General features: G+C 43.1%; 1 protein-coding gene across 1 annotated transcript in view; it reads left to right on the top strand.

Moving 5' to 3' along the window:
* Positions 1-16,904, top strand: part of csmd2 (CUB and Sushi multiple domains 2) — a gene marked incomplete at both ends in the record, with an annotated part of 366,782 nt that overhangs the window by 202,093 nt on the left and 147,785 nt on the right. The window contains 8 exons of the mRNA XM_084080385.1: positions 1,595-1,733; positions 4,777-4,964; positions 6,846-7,034; positions 8,447-8,563; positions 9,000-9,215; positions 11,693-11,881; positions 15,829-15,998; positions 16,443-16,599. Of these exons, the coding sequence (XP_083936511.1) occupies positions 1,595-1,733; positions 4,777-4,964; positions 6,846-7,034; positions 8,447-8,563; positions 9,000-9,215; positions 11,693-11,881; positions 15,829-15,998; positions 16,443-16,599 (1,365 nt within the window). The remainder of the gene's footprint in view (positions 1-1,594; positions 1,734-4,776; positions 4,965-6,845; positions 7,035-8,446; positions 8,564-8,999; positions 9,216-11,692; positions 11,882-15,828; positions 15,999-16,442; positions 16,600-16,904) is intronic.

The following is a 16,904-nucleotide window of genomic DNA, read 5'->3' as shown; positions in this document are numbered from 1 at the left end:
ATATATAACTTATATCAGCAAAATTGGAAGAGAAATGAATTAAAACATTGTCTGCACTGCACAATATTTAAACAAACACGGCACACATCAACAGCTTTTGTATATGCTTAAAGTCACGTGCTGCAGTCGTCACTGAGTAGTAGTTTAATGTCAGTGGACGCTATGTTCACTCCTATGGAACGGCTCCTGCCCATACTGTCGTTGGCCCCGCCCCTTTCTATCCACTTTTCACTTCAATGTTCCCCAGGCTTTCCTTCTGAGAGAGCAAGCCTTGGATCCAAGGTTACAAGTAGCTTAACTCATTGCAACGGGCACCCTGTGCTGAATCGTCAATTTACTCTAGTTCCCTACCTTTCTCTCTGTATGTGAATTAAATCAACCACCACCCGGGAACCAGCGAGAGGACCATTCAATCTGGCTAATCTAAGCTAAAGCTAGGTATTAGCGAGCGAGTTTCCAGGTGCCAGTATCACATAATAAGTAATACGACTAGCGTAAGAGCTAGTACTCTTCGAACAGGGGGGGCCATATCAAGTTTGCCATTCACGCCATGCACGGCAAGTCTTTGGACCTTTATTAAAACACATGTCGCTCCCACTGCGTGCCGCACCGGCGCCGCGCTCCCCGGAGACCATCTATCATATCCCAGCGTTTGTGGCGTAATGCGTTTTATAGATGTCCTTCAGCACGCTGAGTCGGCTGATTAAATCATTTCACTTCAGAGAGAGAGAGAGTGAGAGAGAGAGAGGGAGGGTGAGAGAGGGAGAGGAAGAGTGTGAGAGAGAGAGAGAGAGAGAGGGAGAGGGAGAGGGAGAGGGAGAGGGAGGGTGAGGTGGTTGCATGATAACATGGGTCTCTGCCGCTCTCCCTGTGTGTTGTGTTTAGGTACGGGCAGTTAAAGGCAATGCAACAGAATATGTTGGGAGAGAGAGAGGGAGCGAGGGAGAGGGCGAGAGAGAATGGGGGACACGCTCAACTGTCCATTGTGTTGATGATCAAAGCTGTTCCTTCACTCTGTTATATGCATGATAAGGAGGGGAGGGGTTTTGATGACCGATTTGAAAGACAACCACACACACGCACACGTGCACTCAAACACTCACCTCCGCACTCACATCCACACAAGGAATAGGAAATCACACATGTACACATGCACACATTTATAATTAGGCAAATGAATGCAACACACACACACACACACACACACACACACACACACACACACACACACACACACACACACACACACACACACACACACACACACACACACACACACACACACATGCAATCAGAGAATGTTCTCCTGAGAGATGGTTAACCTTGAGTTTGCATGAAGCGGGGTTGTCCCCGACTTACACTGAATAGACCCCCGTCGTGAGAGAATGAGATGGACCCCCTACTGATGCATGGACACATTCATGGATGATGTCATACATCAGCAGAGACAGACATACATAATTCAATCTCCCCATCTTCTCTCTCTGCTGTCTCTGTACCCCCCGCCCCCCCCCCCCCCCCCCCCTCTCTCCCTCTCTCTATCAATCCCCTCCCTTCCTGCTCCCCCGCCCTCCGTTCTCTCTCTTTCTCTCAGCTCCATGTGGAGGGGATCTAAAGGCCCCCAGCGGGATCATCCTGTCCCCAGGATGGCCTGAGCTCTACAAGGAGGCCCTCAACTGTGAATGGGTCATCGAGGCTCCTCCAGGTTATCCCATCAAGATCATCTTTGACAAGTGAGTCACTTGTACTGCCATCTGCCGCATCATTTCAGAAATCTTTTGGCCCCCCCTTCCCCAGAACAGGTGTCACTACATGGCCATCCTAAAAAAGGATGAAAGCCCCGTGTTACGTTTAAGCATGGGTCAATTAATTCAATTCAGTTACGTTTAGGCATGTAATGTAATTACGGTTGCGGCACTGTGAATTGGCACAGGTTCAATTAACTTAAGGTTAGGAACTGTCAGTATGGTTGAGTTTAGGCACAGGTTTAATGAATTAACTTTATTTAAAGGGACACTTTACACCCATTTTAACCTCATCTTCGTATAATTGGTCCTCACTAATGCACATTATAATATGGCACAATTTCCATCTGCTCACTCTGCATCTCATTGTCACTGTCACTGTTAATATGGTTATTTTTAGACACGGGTTTGGTGTGGTTACTTAGGGTTACAATCCATGGAGGTTTTTGCAGGTAGGATTATCTAGTGACAAACCCTCAGAACAAGCAACAGCCTTCTCCCTTTTCTCAGCTTTCACACATTTATTCCTTCCTTCTCACACCTTTGATGCATTATGCCCATGTCTGATTATCTGTTCATCTCTCATGCCTTTGACTCATCTCTTTCACTCTCTCTTTCACTGGAAATCCTATTGGATTCTCTCTCTCTCTCTCTCTCTCTCTCTCTCTCTCTCTCTCTCTGTGTGTTGTTCACTTCCTGGGTCTAATGCTGTATACTGTAGATCTAATCCCCATAAAAGGAAAGCGCATCCCCAAGCAGAATAACATCATGTTTTATGTATTAAGTGCTCATAATTATTTGATCGTTTCATTTGATATCGCCCCCCCACAGGGGGGACCCACGTAAACACACAAGAAGTGACACATTGGAATGTATAAATTCTCACGCGCCCCCCAGTACACACACACACACAGACACACACGCACACACACACACACACACACACACACACACACACACACGCACACGCGCACACACACACACACACATTAAAAACATAGCCCAGCTCCTGAGAAAAGCTGTCTCCTCGCTGCAGAAGGGCTGTCAAGGGGCCACGGAGACAGAGAGATGTGACGCTGAGCTTCAAACGGCACATTAGCGTTTAACGTTCGCCAATGCTCATGTCTTCACACCCGCCTCGTCAATGTCTCCACGCCATGATAGCCAGCATACCATGAAAAATGCATACAACATAAGTGTTTGTTGCCCTTTGATTTTTATGTAGCATCAATAAAACATGGCGGTATTGCATGGTGTCATGGCTTAGTTCTAAAAGGGGAGTGACGTTTCACTCGTTGCTTTGATGATAAAGTGGACCAGAGGCACGCACACGCCTGCATGTTGGATTGACACACTTGATGCACGCACTGAGGATATTCGTGAGCATTACTGCTTTCATGTAAATTTGACTGACAAATGTAAATGTCTATGTATTTAGACTTCAGATATATATATAGGTGGTATGAGGCCAATATATATATATATATATATATATATATATATATATATATATATATATATATATATATATATATATATATATATATATATATATATATATATATATATATATATATATATATATATATATATACATACATGTATATATGTGTGTGTGTGTGTGTGTGTGTGTGTGTGTGTGTGTGTGTGTGTGTGTGTGTGTGTGTGTGTGTGTGATAAACACACGCAGAGCCACTCAGGTGCACACACGCACACACCCACACACACAGTTTGCATGTTAATAGCATGTTAATGATCTGAGTTGATGTGCCTCTACACTTAGGAGTCCCTGACACTGCAGTAATGTATAATATATGGAAAGCCAACAGGGACCAGTTAATATATTCGGTATTCAAGTACAATAAGGATGATTCCACGCATGACTTCCTGGGTTCTATTCTTACTGGAGCCACATGTTACGGTTCATAACTTAAAGCAAAACGCACGCACACAAACACACACATACATACAGAAGACCCCAGTACCCCAATCTACTTCAGGGTTCGACAAATTGTGCATTCAGAGATGCCCTCTTGCACATAACTGTTGACCAAGTGTTTCTGTGCTTCTGGCATGCTGTTAGCTTGAACGAGTCTGAGAGTTCTCCTCTGACCTCTCTCATTAACAACGTGTTTACGCACAGAAGAGCTGTTGCTGTTGACTGGATGGGTTTGTGTTTGTTTTGTTTTGTTTATCACACCATTCTCTTCAAACTCTAGACACCAGTAGTCTGCAAAATGGAGGCTTTTTTCCTGAAATGTTTGGAGGACCACCGCATCATCAACCACCAACAACAACAATCACCCCATGTTCAAAGTCACATAGTTCACGCATCACACTCATTCTAATCGTCAAACATTAACGAAACCTTGTCTGCTTGCTTTTTGCACTCATTTGCAGCCACATGATGAGCTGTTTTGACGTGCAGTCTGTATTTATTGTCGAGCAGGTGTATCTAATAAAGTGGCTACTGTATGTTTTAAACAATATTGCTTCCAAGTGCCCTACACAAGTGGTTCTCAAACTTTTTCATTAAGGAAAGGATCCCCAACTGTAAATATTTTGTGCCCTCCATACAAGATGTGTGCGTTAAAATGTTTTTTCACATTTTCAAGACTTTTTGAAAATAGCATTATCTACAAGCTTGCAACGATCGCAGTTGCGACATGCTGCAAGCTTGTAGGTCAGCTATTTTCAAATAGCTGATTTAAATAGGGTTAAATTGGTTAAACTGATTTTGATGCTATATTAAATTATTTTGTTGGGGACCCCCTGGAACCCTCCTAAGGACCCCACTTTGAGAACCACTGCCTTACACAGTAAAAACCCTTACAGGTCAAACTGTTTCAGATGCTCCGGAGCAACAAAGCTACAATGTCTGAGGAAACCAGAACATTTTTTTTACTCTTCTGTACTCTTGCACAAAATGTAACAAACAAAAACAGCTTGAAACATTCGAGAGTTATTTTACTGTTTGGTTGAGATTTTGCTGTGTAGTTGACTTGAAACTTGTCCCCTTCCCGTGGCTCAGATTCAGAACAGAGGTCAACTACGATGTCCTAGAGGTGCGCGACGGTCGCTTCCCCTCCTCCCCTATGATTGGCAGTTACCAAGGCACCCAGGTGCCCCAGTTCCTCATCAGCACCTCCAACTACATCTTCCTCCTCTTCTCCACCGACAAGAGCCACTCTGACATCGGCTTCCGCATACGATACGAGAGTGAGTATAACTGGGTGTGCTGGCCTGTTGAGAACCTGACGACCGGGGTTGCCATGTCTGCTTTTATTATAAGTGACTTTGGGCTTCTTTTTTTTTTAAGTTGCTGGTAAATATTGGTAGTTGCGGATTGCGTTTTTTTTTAGCTTGTTTCTAAAGTGTAGTTGCTTACTTGGGCTTGCTTTGCTTCCAAATGTTTTAAAATATTATTTAATATTTCATTTAACCAGTGGTTCAAATCTGGCAACACAGCTGATGACCAGCATTTTTGACGATATCTAGAATGCTTTTGATATCAGGCAGAAACCATATCTCCAAATGTCAACTTTGTATGTTTTTTTTTCGTCATTTAATGCCCTACTTCGAAAATATAGCAGATCTACAAGCTCACAATGCGTCGACACATTGTGAGCTCTGCTATTTTCACTATTTCAGAAAATTCTATTTCCAGAAAAGTAATGGTTTTGTACATACTGTAGACGGTTTCCGACCGTGACGATATGACCCCATCCATTTATTTAAAAACATTTTTTTCATCTATGCTGGGAATATGTTCCCTGCTTCTGGTCAGACTGAATTAAATGCATCCATTTATTTTCTTTTTCCCCCCACTATTTGTCATATGAAGAAGTATAGGGTTTAAGTGGTTAAGATGTAGTTTCTTTTTTCCTTCCATAAATCGACCACTGCTGACAACACACTTCACACCTGCACACAAACATGCTGCCTCTCACTGGAGTGGAAGCACTCATTCACTCACTGAAGATATTCTTATGAGGAAATTATGCACACATTGGCTCTTGGGAAATATTCCTCTGTAGAAGAAGCATACAGTATATGCATGTGTGCGCGCACATTCTCTCTCACACGCACAGTGCTCGCTGTGCTAGTGTGTAAGTATTACTGCATGGCCATTAATATTAATCCCCACAGGCTCTCAATTTCACTGTGAAGCCTCTCCTATTAGAACACCTATAATTACAAAAGAAATGAGGACAGATTATACAGTAATGCAGTAGTACTGTACATACTGTAGTAACCCTTCCATGCTCACATGTTATAGTCATACATGTTTACATACAGCTAAACAAACACAATACACAAATACACACAATACATATTAATCACACACATAATCCTCCTTTATAAGGTGTATAATATTTACTTAAGCGAACGTTGAGCATGTTGCAGCACAGGTTTTCAAATTGGTGACAGCGGGCAATTGGAAACGAGAGAAAACTAATTCATAGGACTATTATCCTAATTTAACCATGCAAGACCCACTGTTGTAATAATACAACATTTGTATTTTATAAAAAAAAGTGTATAAATCATTTGTTTTTCTGTTATTTTTTCACCTAAACATCATCATTGGGTCCTATTGTTTAGTCTTGCAATGTCATTGGCCAGGATATTTGCATTCAGAAATAGCAGAAATAGCTCCCAAAATAGTGAAAATCATCCCAGCTTTTATTATGTATAATTTTATATGTATGTTTCTATTTATTTATTTTAAGCCATTTCTCTGTATACCGTATATCAAAGGCAACGACTATTTGGGGGTCCTTAGCATGGACAATTATGGGCACCTGTTGCTAAACTGTTGCTTTTCAACACTATTAAGGCAAGGTTTATGGTTCGAGTTAATGCAACCTGACAGCGTGTCGCAGGTTAGAATCCCGATCCCAACGGCCTTTGCGGCATGTCACTCCCCTTCTGTAGACTGACAGGAAATGGGGAGAGAGAGATGGGGAGTAGTGACACTATCAATAAAGGCAGAAAAAACTAAAAGATATATATTGAAAAGAAAAGAAAGTTCATATATGTGAACCCCACGTGTGCGCGCAGTCACAGGTGTTGACTTGACCTTCTCTTCCTTTGTAGCCCTACAGTTGCAGTCTGACCACTGTGTGGACCCCGGGATCCCTGTTAACGGGCAGCGGCATGGAAACGACTTCTACGTGGGCGCCTTGGTGACGTTCAGCTGTGAGGCGGGGTACACCCTGAGCGACCCCGAGCCACTGGAGTGTGAACCTAACTTCCAGTGGAGTCGCCCCCTTCCCACCTGCGATGGTACGCTCCAAAGTGTCAACCAAGGACCCCCATAACTCAGAGATTGTACCAATGGGACCAAATGGATCGGGTCCATTTGCTTCCATTTGTACACTCTGACCTGTGTAAGGGTCCATTTGGAACCGGCTCAAGGAACACTGAGGGTCCCTGGACCCCACTTTGAGAACCACTGATGTAGATGAATAGAGATACACATGTGTGTATTGTTAGTTAATTTTATCCATGAACATCAGCTTCAAGTTAATTGTCACATCACACAAGTTTACAGGTGTAAAAGAGTGGGTGAAATTATTCTACAAGCACAAAAAATATGCAGTTACAACATATAGTAGAATATATATATATATATACAGTATATATATATATATATATATATATATATATATATATATATATATATATATATATATATATATATATATATATATATATATATATATATATATATATATATATATATAAATAAATAAGTTACAGTTCCAAAATATAATGCATCTCATTGCGTTATATTTTGTATATCGTCAGTGTCAAAAACCCTGTATGTCACAAGCTCTTGTTAATACTTTTCTCTTTTTAAATATTTATAAATCCCACAGACAGACTCATTATAGGCGCATATCATCCAACATTTTCAATAATACTGAAAATAGTAGATCCTCTATTTTACTTATTCGTCACTCTCATATGATAAAGCAGGACATTACATATGGACACAAGGTTTCTGCCCGACACTACTGACGATATATTATATAACGACAAAAATCATAATGACCACTCCTCTGTGACCAGACTTCAAATCCCTCAAGTGTACCCTTTTGGAGTTTCCCGTCTTATTTCCACTATAAATGCTTTTATATTTAAAGGCAGTATTGATTCCCCTGCGCTCCATAATGATATTGATGATACCAACCACTACTTTTATGGTCTCTTGAAGGGCACCTCTAGTAAAAGTGCATTTTACTGCATTGTAAATGCGCAAGACCAGTTTTGCCATCGTTTCAGTAAATTTCATTTGTCTTGTTTCATCCACTTTTCTTTTCCCCTTTTTTCTTCTTATGCCGCTTCATTTCTCCTCCCATCGTCCTTCTGTCTCCCTCTTCCTTTTCCAAGCTACCTACTTCTTTCTCTCTTTCTGAATTATAAGCTTGAGTATATGTGATTTGATGATAGGCTGTGGTGAACAAAGTACTCATCTCCAGTACTTGAGTTAAAGTATAGATATTACTGGTCACATGTTACTCAAATACAAGTGAAAGTGGCTCTGTCAAATTTGTACTCAAGTTAAAGTACTGGATTACTTACTTTAAAAAAGTAAAAGAGAGGGCATTGTCTAAAATACATCCTAATAAAAACTCAAACTCAAAATATTCTCCTCCCACCTCTATTCCTCCCTCTCCCCATCTCTCATCCAGCTCTGTGTGGAGGTTACATCCTGGGCAACACTGGTACCATCCTCTCTCCTGGTTTCCCAGACTTCTACCCACACAACCTCAACTGCACGTGGATGATCGAAAGCTCGCATGGCAAAGGTGAGTCCAATTCAATTTCACTTACAGTGTCTTCTTCTCGTGTGTGTAAACCCCACGTTTTATTTATTTATTACTGTCTAGTGTTAGTCATAGGCGCTCAGACGCTGGCCCAGAGCTACAGTATATAGTGCCAGGGGACGGGTCTAGAGTCGTGTCCCCTTTGCAAGGGTGCTCGTGGCTCATTGGGGATCCTTGACACAAGTTCATTGTGAAAAAACACTCATTGAGTGGGCATAATGTTTGGCAAAAGGAAAGGAAGAAGGGGGAATTTATGCTGTCAGATGTCTGGTCTCCGCTGTGATTTGACACATTCAATAGATGTTATTTTTGACATTTCTTTGGAAAATGAGTGAACATTTCACCTTTAATAATGTGCCCGAAATAGAGACGCCAGTGTGAAAGTAGTTTAAAGTATATGTCCCGTTCTCTCCTCCAGGCGTGCAGTTTACCTTCCACACCTTCCACCTGGAGAGCCCACATGACCACCTGCTGGTGACAGAGAACGGCAGCTTCTCTCAGCCTCTGTGGAGACTGACCGGCGCAACACTGCCCTCGCCACTCAGCGCAGGCCTGTTTGGGAATTACACCGCTCAGATCCGCTTTCTGTCCGACTTCTCTGTCTCCTACGAAGGATTCAACATCACCTTCTCTGGTAAGGATGGTCGTTTTAGATTATGAAACTAATGGAAAAAAAGAAAGATGCTTATTAAGGAGCTTTTTCAGTAAGAGAGATAAGAGGGATACCTGAGCAGATGTAGTTTTAATCATTTAAGATGTGTGATTGACTTATTTTCCATAAATAACAAGGGCACATGCAAATGGCTTATAACCCCCTCCACACACACACTTGCACGTGCACGTACAGTACACGTGCACGCGCACACACACACACACACACACACACACACACACACACACACACACACACACACACGCGCGCGCGCGCACACATATTTTTAGCGGTGCCAACCGCTCTATACGTGGCTTTGACTCGGTGTCTGTCTGTCTGTGTGTCTGTGTGTCTGTGTGTATGAGCCCAGGATGAGCACGGCAAAGAAGCAACACATACAAACACACGCACACACACACACACACACACACACACACACACACACACACACACACACACACACACACACACACACACAGACTTGGAGATTGCCTATGCCATCTCTCCTCTCATTTGCCACACGTGCCACCGGTTATCAAAGAGGGGTCCAGGGACCCCCAGGGACGTCCGCCGGTATGAGCACGGGATGAGCACGGGATTTTAAACAGCTATAACTCCAGTTTGCAGCATGCCACCAAGTCCAAATTTGGTATTTGGACTTAGACCACCAATACGGGCCGAGCATGAATTGCTCAAGCCCCGCCCCCTCTGTCTTCCCATTGGCTGGCCTTTAAACAGCCATAACTCAAGTTCGCAGCATGCTACGGAGTACAAATTTTGGACATGGACTAAAACCACCAATAGGGACAAACTGTAATTACTTAAGCCCCGCCCCCTCTGTCTGCCCATTGGCTGGGCTTTAAACAGCCATTATTCCAGTTTGCAGCATGCTACCAAGTACATATTTGGTAAGTGGACTCAGACCACCAATAGGGACGAACTGAAATGAGTTAAGCCCCGCCCCAAAGGCACCGCTTCCTTCACACAGGGTGTGATTTTTTCTTTACTGGAGTATTTCCAATTTTCAATACTTTTACTTCTACTGCACCACATCACCACAATATTGTACTTTTCCTCCACTACAATTATTTGAAATCCCTAGTTACTTTTGAAGACAAGACTTTTACTTACAACAGAGTATTTCTACATTGTGGTACTGATACTCTTACTTAAGTAAAATATGTGAGTAATTCTTCCATCACTGTGGGCGCACGCGCACACACACGCACGCACGCACGCACGCACGCACGCACGCACGCACACACACACACACACACACACACACACACACACACACACACACACACACACACACACACACACACACACACACACACACACACACACACACACACACACATACACACACACACACACACTCTAATGGCCTCATCTTAATGTAGCTGTCCTCGTTAAGTGTGTCTTCAGGAAATATTGAATGACATTCACCTCAGATGATGTGAGATTAACATTGGGGAGAATGAAGGAGGAAACTTCAAATGAACCAATTTAGGCTGAAACACAGATGGCACCATACCTGGTTATGGTTGTCATGATCAGAAATGTTGGTAGACTAATTAGATACATTTTCACGCAAATAATTGTGATTAACGATTTAATTATGTTTTTGGCATTGAACATTGGAACATATAGCCTAAATCAAAACACATTTCTGTCTGGCTTTTAGGCTTAGTAAACAAAAATTGTACAAAGCAGATACATCAAATAATTTATATGCAAAGTAATGACTTACGTATTTAATAACTTTTTATTTTTAGTGGACATTTTTCAAACATGGAAATGATTATGACGTATGCCGATTATGCTAATTAATTGTGATTATCTCAAATAATTACAATTAGGCGATTATGTAATAATTGTGACAGGCCTAAACTTGGTGAGAGCCACTGTTCTATGTGTTTCTAGAACAGTGTCGAAGCATGTAAGCGGATAGGTAACTATAGGCAGCTGTTCAAGAACGGTTTGGAGTAGAGTGCCTTGCGTTTTCAGCTGGGAATAAGAAACCACTTTGGTGGAAGCACACACATCCTTACTGTCAGAGGAAGAGAAACTACAAAGTATGATAATGTTATACAGGAATTATGAAAATCAAGTTTTGTTGGAATGCCTTCTCAATTCTGCAGTACGTGCTTTGAAATAAAATCAAATAAATACAGGTGTTGGAAAACCCATCTGCATATGTGTCATTTTCGATTTTAGCGTAGGCTATTCAACAATAGCAGATATATACAAGCTCACAGCACGGCACAAAGCAAGCTTGTACATATGCTATTTTTGAACATTTAAAAAAGAATCTTGAAAGTGTTTGAAAAATGGTGAATCATTTTGAGTTACAACATAGTTTGAGAACTACGGATGTAGAAGGCATTTTGTAGAATCGACCTCAGGCCTTAATGGTTTTTAACATGACAACCTTTTCCTCGCCTCCCGCTTCACAGAGTACGACCTGGAGCCGTGCGACGACCCGGGCATCCCTCCCTACAGCACCAGGAAGGGCCTGCTGTATGGCGTCGGGGACGGCCTCATATTCTCGTGCTTCCCGGGGTACCGTCTGGAAGGGCCGGCGCGCGTGGTGTGTCTGGGGGGCAGGAGGCGGGTGTGGAGCTCCCCTCTGCCAAGGTGTGTGGGTAGGTGGTCACATGCTTTTATTTTTTGGCTTTAGTAAATCCCCCTCCCCCCATGTCCCCTACCATCCCCGCCATCATCATCATCATCATCATTATATCTCGCATGCCGTTGCTGTTGGGCAGAAATCTTGTCCATCTCCATAGTTCAACTTTTTTATGTTCAAGATTCAAGATGAAGTTTGTATTTGTCGCTGATTTGTTGTTGGGACTTGTCCCGCAGATTGCGCTACATATACATATCTAACTATATAAATGGCGACCGACTTCCGCACCCTCGGTGAGGACACCCCACAGCTCTGTTATCGAATAAACAACGCACCGCCAGACCACATGTCGCCAACTGACTCGCCACGGCGGCCGCGCTGAATTTACGCGTCGCGTAGGGGACATCTCATTGCTCACTACACCTTTTCCACCGCGCAACATAATTAATTCTACTCACCAAATGTCGGACAAAACGGAAGGTGAATCACTTTCGTACCGTTTACCGTGCACACCACCGACACCGAACGCCGACGGGTTTCGCCGAAACAACACGAGCGGCCGCCATTGCACTCTGCCCATCTCCTCCACAACACCACACACGCAGCTCCTTTGCTTCAACCCCCCCCCCCTTCTTACGTACCTCCTTTGTTCCACCCAGGCCGTTACTTTCACTTCACTCATGTCTCGATCACAATATGTCCGTCCTTCACGTGCCATGTTCATCCCAAACACACAAACAAACAGCGACGGCCACAGCACAGCACGTTGCCCAGGCTAATGTGGTAAACAAACCGTTCTAGGTTCATGACACCAAAGGACTCGACAGTGATGTCATCATTATGCAACCCGGAAGTACAAATACCAAGGATACGTCAGTGATGTCAGTCGGGTTGCCAGGCATGCCAGGTTCTCTAAAAACAAGCGCCAGAAACAAGCAACCACCTTCATGACAAAAAAAAAACCACCGTAGGGGTCCGCAATGTTCCAGGGGTGTCCCCGCGCGTCCCAACACTCCACAGGGGGTCAGTGGACCAGCAGGGGGTCCGCGGACCCCCTGTGGACCCCCTGAAACATAAAAAATATTATTTCTTCTAATTTTTTCCTTTTTCAAAAAAACTTTTCCACAGTTTTACTCCGGCGATTTGGGTCCCCCAATATACACGCGGCCACGCTGGGCCCCGTGCGCGGCTGGGGTTGAGGGGGGCGTAGCCCCCCGAAACTCTAGTATTTTATAAATGAAGGCCCTACTTAAACAGTGTCACACAAAAGTAGCAAAAATAGGCGATCTACAAGCTGTCAACGTGTCGCGATGCGTTGTCAGCTGGTAGATCTCCTATTTTGTCTATTTTAGATTTTTTTTTAAGTAAAAGTGAAAGTGGTATTAACAAGCTTGTCACTAAATAATAAGAACATTGAATCCATTGGAACACTGATTCTTTTTCTCCCCATTTCCTGAAAAGTAACAGTTTTGGACATACAAGGTTTCCGCCCGACAGTGACCATATACAGTACAAGCAAACCCTCCTCATGTTCTGCTCGCTTCACATCCATAGAGTCGTGACCTTGAGCAACGTGGCCTCACTCTCTGCCCCCACCCTCACCCCCCTTGTCTCCTCATCTAGCCACGCTACATTTCTTTATTTGCTCGCGGCTATGGGGGTGGGGGGTAGATCAGAGAGAGCCTTTTGACTTCGCCAAAGTCAAGGACAAGAGAGAAGGGTGGTTTTAAACGAAATGTGGCGTAAAAGAAATGAAATATGTTACTTCGATCGATTTACTTCCTGGGCGAGACTCGGGCGGGGGAAACGATGTGTCCAGAGTCGTAGATTTTGATCTGTGTGCTAATTTTATGACGTGTGGAGTCGTAATGGCTGCATTAGGGTATTGGTGTGAAGAAGGAGTGTTTACGGTACGACAATGGTTGACCTTCATGCTTGTCCTCTGAATGAATGAAGTATGGTTTTTAACACAGTCTAACATTAATGGCATGTCTGAGTCAGCAGCGAAAAAGCTTATCCTCATTTATTTATTTATTTTATTCATACACTGGTCATGTTGTTAGGGAATTCCGAAGTTAAGTTAACAATGGACACAAAACGTATGGATTGTAGCTTTTAATTAAAGGTACTTTCGTGATAAGAAATTATAACATTTTATTACTACTTTTACTTTTAACCCTTTTACTTGGTTTGTATATCCCACAATTATATATATAAAAAAAGGTTTTGTCGGTGGAGCGTATCAGTGTCGTATCCTTAAGTAGGGCCATGGGGATTCTTCCTCGGGCGGACATTAGGGAGATTCCATGTTGACACTATTGTGTTAGCACTGAGCAATGCTCACCCTTGCACTTACACTAAACAAAGGTCAAACATGACTCTGATGGCTGTCGGACTAATGCATTGCCTATAGGGTGTGTCTTCATAGCAGTCAGGGGTCAAGGGCTGGTCAAAGGGATTTCTATTACAGTAGAAAAAAAGAAAGATAATAATACCTTGAATCATATGAATGTGGTTGAACTACCAGCAAGCTACTGTAAAATATAGCTCATTACACCACAACACTGACATTTCAGTGGAAGTATTTAAAGCCTCACTATGCAACCTTTTTTAATGAATAAAATGTAATTTTGTCCAATCTGTATGGTAGAGTATGTTAATACAATAACAATAACTTATACAATTGTGGTCGTTGTATTTTGTCTCCCTGCTCTTCTGTTGAGACATTTAGATCGTGTCAAAGGTCATGTCTCACCTAGACACAGCATCTGACACAAACTGTGACCTGATGGTCAAGATTCAATTTATCCCCTGAGCAAGCAGGCAGGCTCTATTAGTTCAATGGTAAAAATTAACTCAATGGTAAAAATGTCAGCACTTGCGCAGGAAACCGAGTTCAAATCCGGGGTAGAAGAGGAAAGTTACATAGTGCTGCTTCAAGTTATTAAGCATATATATATATATATATATATATATATATATATATATATATATATATATATATATATATATATATATATATATATATATATATATATATATATATGTATATATACACACACACACACACACACACACACACACACACACACACACACACACACACACACACACACACACACACACACACACACACAGTATATATACACTGTGTTCCTCATACACAGACAAGAAGTGTGTTGCAATGCTTACACTCTTTGTTTTTGTGTTCAAAGTTTATAGATGTGCGGAAAGTAGGTCAAGCAATTTCAGAACCAAAATAAATGTATTTTTCCGAGGCAGCTTTCTTCTTCTTCTCGCCTTTATGGAATATGTGGAGAAAGTAAGGCTGTTGATTTGAATTGCTCAGTCTATTTTGCCTCCAGATAAATTCAAATCTTCCACGGTTGACAGCGATGATACATTTTGTTACTGTGTGCTCTCTGCAGCTGTTGTCGGGACTCTTCTTTTTCAGTGGCTTATGCAAACTTAATTTTTCATCTCCTTCAGACGTTCTCATCATCATTCCCCATCATCACCCTTCATATGCTTCATGAAAGCGCAAGTTAAAATTCTGGACATATTTGGGTTCCAATCCCATTTTCTTTTCTCCCCCCCCCCCCCTCTTCTGGCTTTTTTTCTTTTACTAATGCGTTAATGCAAATGAAATGACAGCAAATTTTATTCAGATTGTGGTGTAATTAGGCAGACAGTCCGAGTGTTGGTATTTAATGCAGTCGTCATTGGCCATATTCCAGTCCTCCTCATCCACCTCAGCATGCGAGCATGAATAAATCCACTTTTGATGTTAGATTCAAGCATATAGCGATTGACATGTTCTCTTTTCTCTCCAACATCCGGCCCCCTATGCCCTCTCTCTCTCACTCTCTCTCTCTCTCTCTCTCTCTCTCTCTCTCTCTCTCTCTCTCTCTCTCTCTCTCTCTCTCTCTCTCTCTCTCTCTCTCTCTCTCTCTCTTGCTCCAGCCGAGTGTGGCTCGTCCGTGACTGGCATGCAAGGGGTTCTGCTCTCGCCCAACTACCCCGGTTACTACGGCAACAACCATGAGTGCATCTACTCCATCCAGACACAGCCTGGCAAAGGCATCCAGCTCCGTGCACGAGACTTCAGGCTGGAGGAGGATGACATGCTGAAAGTAAAAGAGGAGTGTGTGTGTGTGTGTGTGTGTGTGTGTGTGTGTGTGCGTGTGTGCGTGCGTGCGTGCGTGCGTGCGTGCGTGCGTGCGTGTGTGTGTGTGAGAGACTGAGAGAGATGTTATGGGGCTGTATTTGAGGCGCGTTACCAGATTCAGGGGTAGTTCCAGCCACGAAGCCACTTTGGACATAATTAGGTTCTAAGAACACTACAGCGGATCTTACGTAGAACGAACCCCCAGTGTTCCCTATATCCTTCTCTTTGTTCTATTGTCATATTGTCACAGCACCAGTGGAAGGATAAATATTAGTGTGTATTTGCGTGTGTGTTGGGGTTGTGTACTTATGATGTGTCTAGTTATTTTTCTAACCCATTCTTCTCTGGTTGTATCTCTCTCTATCTCTCTCTCTGTCCCTCTCTGTTCCCCTCATTTGTTCCTCTGTAGGTGTTTGATGGCAACAGCAACCAGGCCCGTCTGCTGGGAGCGTTCACGGGCAGCGAGCTGCTGGACACCATCCTCAACACCACGTCCAGCTCCATGTGGCTGGAGTTCATCAGCAACGCAGACAACAACAGCAAGGGATTCGAGCTGCAATTCAACAGTGAGTGGCAACAAAACACACACGCACACACACTAGCACTAGTGCTAAACTAACGTTTAAGCCTAAGGTGTACCTCCTACGCCACACACACGCACGCACGCACGCACGCACACACACGCGTATGCTTTACATCTTGTGTGACACAAGATGCCTTCTGTTTACAATCTAGTAAGCCACATCCTAGTACCCTGTGGACATGTCCTTGGCTGCCACACACACACACACACACACACACACACACACACACACACACACACACACACACACACACACACACACACACACACACACACACACACACACAC

The sequence above is a fragment of the Gymnoscopelus microlampas genome, assembly GCF_963454915.1.
Source record: "Gymnoscopelus microlampas genome assembly, chromosome: 15".
In the NCBI taxonomy this organism is placed as follows: Eukaryota; Metazoa; Chordata; class Actinopteri; order Myctophiformes; family Myctophidae; genus Gymnoscopelus; species Gymnoscopelus microlampas.
This window is presented reverse-complemented; position numbering and strand designations above follow the sequence as displayed.